The sequence below is a fragment of the Desmodus rotundus genome, chromosome 13 (assembly GCF_022682495.2).
Source record: "Desmodus rotundus isolate HL8 chromosome 13, HLdesRot8A.1, whole genome shotgun sequence".
Taxonomy (NCBI): Eukaryota; Metazoa; Chordata; class Mammalia; order Chiroptera; family Phyllostomidae; genus Desmodus; species Desmodus rotundus.
The window spans coordinates 43,451,234-43,461,053 of NC_071399.1; the positions used below are offsets into that span (position 1 = coordinate 43,451,234).

The 9,820-nt window shown below is 41.5% G+C and overlaps 1 protein-coding gene across 1 annotated transcript in view; it reads right to left on the bottom strand.

The window, feature by feature from the left end:
* IPO5 (importin 5) overlaps window positions 1–8,048 on the bottom strand; it is a 51,878-nt gene extending 43,830 nt beyond the window's left edge. The window contains exon 1 of the mRNA XM_024578838.4: window positions 7,827–8,048. Within this exon, the coding sequence (XP_024434606.2) occupies window positions 7,827–7,916 (90 nt within the window). The 5' untranslated portion in view covers window positions 7,917–8,048. The remainder of the gene's footprint in view (window positions 1–7,826) is intronic.
* Between the last annotated feature and the right edge of the window lie 1,772 nt (window positions 8,049–9,820).

The window sequence follows — 9,820 nt, forward strand, 5'->3', positions numbered from 1 at the left end:
TCCCTACTCTCTACCCTAGAAAAATAACAGCAATGTGTCTTCTGTCAACAGACACCACCACAAGGGGGACTGAGACCTCCCCCATTCCCAACTCACCAAGCTAGGGGACAGGTCCCCAGCCAGAATTGTCAGGTCGACTTGTCCACTCACTCCTAGAGGAAGCTGGCTCTCAACTCTGCTTTCTATCCCTCCCCATCTCTCAAAGCACTGTTATTGCCCCTAATTACCCCTTTCCTTACTTTATTTCTCTTAGTAGGCCCCTGTTTAATTAAGCTGTTAATCAATTTCATAAGAAAAACAGTTGAAATCACTGCGGCAGAAAACACCAAGGCCATTCTGCTATTAAGAGAGTATCATCCTCTACACCACAATCCAGCGCAAGAGGAGGAAGTCCTCTTGCTCCACCCTCTACTCAGCAGGAGGTATCCTTAAGACTACCTGACACCCCTCATCCCTATACAACCTCTCCCACCCTTTTATAAAAAAAGAAAAACCAGGAATGACAGACCTAGGCAGGCCTAGCAGGAATGAAAAATCGCCAGGCGGGAAAACTGTACCGTGGGAAACTGTAGCCTGGGAAACTGCCTGTTGGCCCTACCCAGGACAAACAGATGCCCAGCTAAGATTGGGGTCTGGGGTCGACCTAGACCTATCCAGCATAACAGGATGCAGCTTTAACTTGAGCCTGACAAGTTGTATCAAGAACAATGGTCAGCAGAAATAGCACCTAGCAACCAGCTCTAGCCAATCAGACTCTGACACCTCAATCAGTTACCCTTCCTGGGTTTCTGTTCTTAAAAACCCTGCCCTAAGAACAACCAAGCGAGTCTTAACCTCCTCTGGTTGGCTCCCCAACCTCCCTTGGTTGGCCCCACTTTCCCCCACGAGTCTTAACCTCCCTGGTTGGCCCCACTTTCCCTCTTATTTCCCGCTAATAAACCCTGCTCCTTAGCTTGCTGCGTCTGTCTGGTTTCTTGAGTGACTCTGACCTAACAGAAATTTGGCCAGGAGACTTTACTAGATCTAGAAATCTAGATTTTTGAGACTCTGGTCTTCTTCTCCATTAACAATGTAAAATGAGAGCAAATTAGTTAACAATAAAAACTAAGTTGACACCAATTAAAAAAGATAGATGATCTAAATGGATCAAAAGACAAGGCCTAAGTATATGATGTCTATCAAATTGAGTGGATATAGATTCATGTGTATGTATAAAAAATTCTAACAAGAGTAGTATTACTATGGAAGAGAAACCATTATTTTAAGTACACTTTGATTTTTTTCCCTAAAAGCCTCTTTAAACTGATTGACTAGAATTGGCAACCAGTAAATAAGTAAAGATGGTCCACTCTGATCTATCCACTTTAAGGGTATAATGTAGATAACTTTAATTTCTTTTCAGTCTAAGTTCAAAGAGCTTGTCTACTCTCTAATAGCTACCACCCCATAAAATTTACCTGGTTTCTCTGCAGAGAAGTGATAACAACAAAAGAAGGAAAACAGGGCTTCTCTGTATCCTCACCTACCTTACACCTTTAGTTGAGTGCTTGCTCAGTACCATCCTTGAGATATTGACAGATAAGGAAATAAAGGCTCAGAAGTTAAATGACTTGTCCAAGGTCTTGCATGGTCTTCTGCGGCCAAACAGTACTCAAAATCTCCTTGGCACTAAATGCTCTCTGGGTTTCACCCCTGGGGACTGACACCACCAAACAACCAGTTCTATTTATGCAGTGCTACATAGTTTTCAAACTTCTCAAACATATCTCAATTTGGGAAAGAACCAATTTGGAAGAAAGAACTTGATACCTTCTGATAACCTCAGGTTCCTCTCAAATACACAAGTACATGGGAACATAATAATGCTGAAAACTGTGACACAAAGTATTCCCAGCTGAGGAGAGAAGATGGTTTAAATTTATTTATACAGAAATGAGATAATTTATGTAAAGATATTCACAAGATTGCAAAAATGGATATGATACCTTCAGGTTTTTCATTTATCTTTATCAAAGCAACTAAAAAATCAATATAGTCTTTTCATTTGAACATAGTATCTCACAGTATGCTAAAAATATCTTTTTATTCCTTGTATCAATGCTTAACTTAGACCCTCACGTACTGTAGTTGCTATAAGTAACACTTAAATTTTCCGTGGCTAAATCAAATTTTGGAAAAAAATTCTTTATTAGGATACCACTTTCAGAAAACCTGTTATAAATTTTGATGGTCTCTACCCTTGGCCCTGCTGAGACTATTAATGTGAGTGCTAATTCTAATAGAAACATATAACATTAAATTAAATATTAAACTCTATTCCATAATGAATTAGAAATTAAGGAAGAAGAGTATAGTATGAGTGACATCTGACTCCTAAGAGAGGACTCTCCTTATTTGATATGTTCCTCTGTAGCAATCCAGATATAGTATTATAAAACATGGGTCAAGGATAACAGTTTGGAGGGAGAAAAAGGATAATAGTGTGACAAAAAGAACACAGCTTTAAAATGTAAAGTGCAACTTTTTCTTAGCTGAAACAGGCTGAGTTCCATGAAGACAGGTATGGTATTTTTTTCACATTTGTATTCCCAGCATATAGAACATTAGAGTATAAAGAATATTTCTAAGCAAATATCTAAAACTATTCCTAGCACTAGCCCAGGCAGGTTCAATGAATGTTATCAGTGTGTGGCAAATAAAATTTCAACTCCGTTTGATTTTACTATGAACAATCACACAATGTAAAGCCCATTTCACCCCATATACTTACTCTTTTCACTCATTCCATAAATATTTAGGGAGCCTACCTTGTACACCAATATGTAGAAGAGGAGACAAACAAATTCAAGTATATTTTTCAAGTTTACCCTCCTTACCTTCCTTCAACTCGTATCTAGCTAATGAAGTTCTATATTAGAATCAATGAGAGAGTTCAGGCCAAGATGGAGGTGTAGGTAGAAACCCTTTGCTTCCTCACATAACTAAAAGAAAGATAACGACCAATCTAAAATCAATAAACAACCAGAAGTGCCAGAAAATCAAACTGCATGGAACTCCAACAACCAAGGAATTAAAGAAAAAGTCAACCAGGACAACCAGACCAGTGCACCGAGACAAAGAAATATGGGCCAAATGAAAGAACAGAGCAAAACTTCAGAAATAGAGCTAAGCGATAAGGAAAGAGCCAACCTACCTGGTGGAGAATTTAAAGCCCTGTTAATCAAAATGCTCACAGAACTGATTGAGCTTGGTCACAAAATGAAAGAACAAATGAAAGATACCCAAAATGAAATAAAGCAAAAGATTCAGGGAACCAACAGTGACAGCAAGGAAACCAGGACTCAAAGCGACAATTTAGAAAAAAAGGGAAAAATAATAAACTTCCAACCAGAACGGAATGAAGAAACAAGAATTCAAAAAAGTGAAGAGAGACTTAGGAATCTCTGGGACAACCTGAAACGTTCCAATATCCGAATTATAGGGGTGCCAGAAGGAGAACAGCAGCAAGAAATTGAAAACTTATTTGAACAAATAATGAAGGAGAACTTCCCCGATCAGGCAAAGGAAATGGACTTCCAGGAAGCCCAAGAAGCCCATAGAGTCCCAAAGAAGTTGGACCCAAAAAGGAACACACCAAGGCGCATCATCAAGCTACCCAAGATTAAAGATAGAGAACCCTAAAAGCAGCAAGAGGAAGGGAGAGAGAGTTACCTACAAAGGAGTTCCCATAAGCTATCAGCTGATTTCTCAAAACAAACCTTGCAGGCAAGAAGGGGATGGAAAGAAGTATTTGAAGTCATAAAAGTCAAGGACCTACATCCAATATAAATATATCCAGCAAAGCTATCATTTAGAATGGAAGAGCAGATCAAGTGCTTGCCAGATAAGGTCAAGTTAAAGGAGTTCATCACCACCAAGCTATTTTACTATATGAAATGTTAAAGGGACTTATCTAAGAAAAAGAAGATAAAAAATAGGAACAGTAAAATGACAACTCACAACTTTCAACAAATGAACCTAAAAGAAAAGAAAAACAAGGAAAACAAAAACTAAGCAAACAACTAGAACAGGAACAGAATCAGAGAAATGGACATCACATGGAGGGATTTCAGTGGGGAGGGGGAAGGGAGGAATAGAGGGGAAAAGGTACAAGGAAGAATCATAATTAGTAGGCATAAAATAGACAGGGAGACATAAATAAAAAATGGTATAGGAAACAGAACTTAAAGAACTTATATGTACAACCCATGAACATGAACTAAGGGGGGGGGGGGTCATGAGGGAGGGTTGGGGTATGCAGGGTGGAGGGAGGATAAAGGGAAAAATTGGGAAGACTGTAATAGCATAATCAATAAAAAATACTTAAAAAAGAATCAATGAGGTACAAAGTCAATGCAAAAAATTAATGAAAATATTAAATCCATGCATATGATTGATAAAATACTTATTTTATATAAAATGTCATTTTGAATGTCATGGATATTTAACTTTGGATTACTTGTCAATTATTCAATTGTTTAGTCATATTATGGTATTTTCAGACAAGAAATCATTTAAATGATTTCTTCAAATATCACAAACATTTTTTTAAAGGTAAAGAGAAAAATTCTTTAAGATTTTTTTAGTAGAAGATATGGAGCCTAACCCTGGCTGTGTAGCTCAGATGGTTAAGAGCATCATTCCCCAGTGCCAAGGTTGCGGGTTTGAACCTTGGTCAGAGCACATACAAGAAGCAATCATGCCTTGGCTAGTGTGGCTCAGTGGACTGAGTGCTGGCTTGCAAACCAGGTCCCCAGTTGTGGGAGCATAGAAGCAACCACACATTGATGTTTCTCTCTCTTTTTCTCCCTCCCTTCCCCTCTCTCTAAAAATAAATAAAATCTTTTTAAAAAAGCAATCAATGAATGCATAAATAAGTGGCACAACACATCAATGTTTTTCTCTGTACCTTCCTCTTTCCCTTAAAAAAAAAAAAAAGAAACATACAGACCCTACCAAATGGTTTACACTGGGAAACAATGAAAACCTTTATTTAAAGTTTCGAAGCCCTTCAATGATTTCAACAGTAATTACCATAAATGAACCTTTAATTGTACTTGATTTCATATTTCAGTATAAAACAAGTCATCTTAGTCAATAGTTTGGTATGTATCTGTCAGCTATGTACTTTTATTTTGATTGATTAAATTACAAAGATATTTACTGAGCCCTTGCCAAGCCTTTAGTTTAACAAAAATCTGTATTTGCTATAATAGACTATAATAAAAGGCTCATTTCATGATGCAAAAAAAGGGGTATTAAGGCATGATTTGAAAAGCCCTGGCCAGGTGGCTCAGTTGGTTGGAACACTGCTCTGTACACCAAAAAAGGCTGCAGTTAGATTACTGGTCAGGGCACATACCTAGGTTATGGGTTCAAGCCCCACTCAAGGTATGTATGGCAGGCAACTGATCGATGTTTCTGTTTCCCTTCATCTCTCACCTGAGATGTTTTTATTCAGGATAAGGAGATGTTTTTATTCAGGATAAAAACATCTCCTCGGGTGAGGATTAAATATATATCTATTCCAAGGCTATACAAAGAAAGTAAAAATATAATATTTGAATGTTTCACTAGGAATAAAGAGACTTAAGAGAATAACAGTACTTACTTCAATTGTTCTATAATGAGAAAGTGTACTGAATGCTGCTAACTACCCCCAGTGATAAAAGTGATAAAGATTTACAACAGGCCCCAACTGGAATTCGAGCTGAACTATATGTGTATTTGGTTCAATAGAAGAAAGGTTCCCTACTAGGCTTGAAAACAGAGACTTAAGCAACTGGAGGGAAGAGACAGAATTAAACTAGCTTACCAAATACAATGCTGTTCTGCTTTGTAACCCATGACAATTTCTATTATGGGTTGGAATTAAGAACTTATTTCTGTGAAAAATTACCTGTAGAGCTAACAGAAAGCATTAAAATGTTTTAATAGGCATCGTCACATGACAATGATAGGACTGCAAGTTGATGCAATTAATAAATGCTTATTACTTCTAAGGTCAAATGCTCCTTTTAAGTATTCTACAAATAAACCTGGCAAAGTATGAAATATAGGGATGCATGTACTTCTGTGTATAGCACTGTATTCAAGAACAGGGCACTGGAAATCTCAATATCCATTCACAGAGGATTAGTTGCATAAACAATACGTACATCTATTGGATGGAATACTACATAGCTAGCTGCTTTAACAAAATCTTATGTGGCAATTTGAAATATATTGAGTGAAATATTCAAAGTGCACCAACAGTATGTGTATTAGAAGCCCATTCATGTAAAAATGAACATATACACACATATATATATGCTTATATATAAACACCTCTCGTAAAGTGATTTCAGAGACAATACACAAGAAACTTAAAAAGTGGTTACTTTTAGAGAGATAAAAAAGTATTTGCACCTTTTGAATTTTTACCCCAAACAAGTATTAAAAGTACAATAAACAAGTCAATCAAAAGTCATTATGATAACGTTAATAGCTAAAGTACTTTTTCATACAGAACTGACTTCCGGTGTATTTACAGTGCAAATTATAAAACCACTTAAGTGTAACCAGCATTTTTAAATCTACTCAAAATCTCTTAACAACATTGTGATTTTAAAGACTATAAATCTTGTGAGTCCAGAGGAGGCCGTGTCCTCCCAATTCATTAGTTATATGTAATATAAATGTTTACTCTGTAAAAACATATGGCTGAACATCCTTCACTGAATCATAGAAATCTTCAATTAACTACATGGTGGCAAAGAACTCCATATATAATCAAGTCTGAACATAGGTTCTGATAATGTATTTCAAAGAAACTGGAAAGTTTCTGCCCTTCCCTTTAAGTGTCAAATAAATTGTGGTCTTAACACTGACAGAGTAACATTAGTCTTATATGCACCAAATGTGTCTTACTACTACTTGGTAAATGAACTTGCAAATGCATATGAAACATCGTCTTTTGAAACTGTATCACAGAAGCACATTTTGTAGGTCAGGAGTCAGAAGTGATTAAAAATGAGAGATTCATGTTAGATTTAACGAAATCAAAGATTTAAGCATACAGCATTGGCCCAGTTAAACAACGTAAATCCCAGGACATCCCATTTATGTTATGAGACCACAAACCTCTTAAGATCAAGGATTTCTCTGAAAAGCAAAGTAAGGTAGAAGCTGCTTAGAAAGAAACCATAAAGGTAACTTCACCAGACTGAGAGATGTGGGAGAAACACAGCTTCCTATGTTAGGAACTAGGGAAGAGAAGAGGACTAAATAAGTGGAAAGAAGGCGAAAGGGCTAGACACACATTTCAAAAGGAGAGGTTGGTGAATGGAGGAATAGATGGTAGTTTAAAGCGAGGGGTCAAGAGAGAAGTAGGGGTAGCAGCCAGGGTTTGGGGGACTAAGGTTGGGCTGGGTGGACACCACGGGGGAGGCTCCCCAGGGTAGAGAGCCGGAAAGGGGCGAGAGGAGCCCCGGGGCCCGCCCCACTTCCCTCCCAGCCTCCGGGCTTCCCTGTCTGGGCGGGGGTTGTATGTGAGCAGCGGCCGCACACGTGTGTGTGAGGCGGGACTGGGGAAAAATTGGCGCCGGCCCCCGTGGCTGTAAGAGACGGAAGGGCCCCAGGGCACCTCCGGGATCCTTTGGCCCCCTCACACGTGGACTGAACAGCCACCACTCGCCGGTCCCGGCCTGCGCCGTGGCGGCTGAGCAGCCAAGGCCCGGTGTGGCAGTGTCGCTGGAAGAGTCAGCGCGCCGGCCGGGACAAGGAGTCTGGACGACAAGCTCGATTACCTCTGCCTGTTTCCGGACCACATTGTCGGGGCTGAGCAGGTTTCCCAGGAGCAGGTAGAACTGTTGCTGCTCCGCCGCGGACGCCGCCATTGCGCTAGGCGTGAGAGAGAGAGACAGAGAGAGGAGAAGGGAGGGGAGACAGAAGCCGTGAGGCGCGCTGGCGGCTGGCGGCCGGCGGGAGGGGCGGGGGCGGGCCCAGCGCGGCGACCCAGCACCAGCTTTGCGCGCGGGACGAGGGGAAACCGGGCGGGAAAAGGCGGGGCAAAGGGGAAAGGGGAGAATGGGGCAGGGCCTCTCGACCCCTCACCCCGCCGTGGCCGCCGGCGTCTGCGCCTCATTGGCCCTGGGAGTGTGGGGCGGGACCGGAGTCACACTCGAGGGCCGTGCGGATTGGCCACGCACCCTGCAGTGCCGTCACTGGCGGCGCCTGGCGTGCCGCTGGGCTTTGGGGTGGGCCGAGCGGGTCGGAAATTTAGCCGCGTGAACACTGCTCGGGCTGCGTCGCCTGGGTGTAGGGAGGTGTGGGCTGACAGTACTGCCCGCCACAAGGACTTGAGCCCCGGCCGAGGAGGAGGGGCCACCTCACAGCGCGGGAGATTTCGGTGTCCCAGGCTAGCCGGCCTCATCCCCTCCAGGCCCTTGCCGCAGGACGGGGAGAGCTCCCAATTCCAAGCCCTTTCGCCCCTGCGATCCCATAGTCCCACTTCTCTGGGAGGGAGCTCCTTTGAAACCCACTTCATACTTAAATTTCACACCCTCCCTCCCCAGAACCCTCCATCTGTCAGACCCTCTGACTTCCCTCAGACCGCCCCTTCCGCCGCGCTTATTGGTGACTCATGCCCTGGGCTTGCCGGGAGGAGGGGTTACTCAGCCCTGGGCCCTCCAGGCCTTTTCTACCCAGAATGGGGTGTGTGTGTAGCACACGCGACCCCACTCCCTCCCCACCTCAGGATCCGTGACTATTTCCTTAAGTTCCGGGTTTTGGGGTCCTGTTCTTTAAACGGTTGGGGAAGTTGAAAGAGACACCCCTCTCCCTAAAGCAACATTTGTAGGGCTGATCCCTCAAGAGTTAAGATTCCCACAGATACTGCGGGCCGAGAGACCTGATTTCAATCGCAGCGCACTAATGCTTAGGTAACGCACCCAATCTTCCTTTACTACTGGAGCTGCCAAAGGCTGAGAGAGCAGCCCCTACTTTGTCCACAGCACTGGGCTAAGGTTGACAGCGAAGAAAATAACAATTCATTTTTGCCTTAAAAGGACACAGCTTTTCTAATGAGGTTACACGTTGGGTGAGATGGAGGTTAGTACACTTCTGGCAGGCAATAGTATTTAATTTAGGAAATTTAATTTCCTGTTGACTATTTTGTTAAAGTTCTGCTCTTTGGAAGTCTACTTAAAACATTTGCTTTTAGGTGAAGGATTTAAAACATTGGCTGCACATTAGAATCTGGGTCGCTGTGTCCAGAATCTCAGGGCAGAGTTCCTGGGATCCCCATGCAATTGTGATTATCAGCCAAGACATTTTAAGGGATTTTAATTAATTTTTGAAGAAATCTCCCCTAAGTTTTAGCTGTGACAATGATAGGGTTCTCTACAAAAAGTCCGCAGACCTATCTTTGTAGAATTGATGTTTCTTAGATGTGGCAATTTATCATTCTTATGACACATTTCTTCAAAGACAGACCATCAGCAGTAGGAATGTCTCTATTCTGAAGAGGCTTTTTCCTCACCCAAGGTTATTAAGATATGGGGAATCACATACTATAAACCATTTTTAATGACTAGGTTACCAGTGAAATAAGGTAAATTGCCTAGAGTCTTGCTCAAGAGTATGGCCTGATCTCCAGGTATTTTTTAACACCTGCTGTGGTGTTTTTATTGGCAGTGACTCCATAGAGTATATATATTTGTTCAGTAATTGTTAAATAATAGAAATTCCAACTTAAGTCTGCACACTTCAAAATACAGAGTTTATTTTTTAGGAATAGATG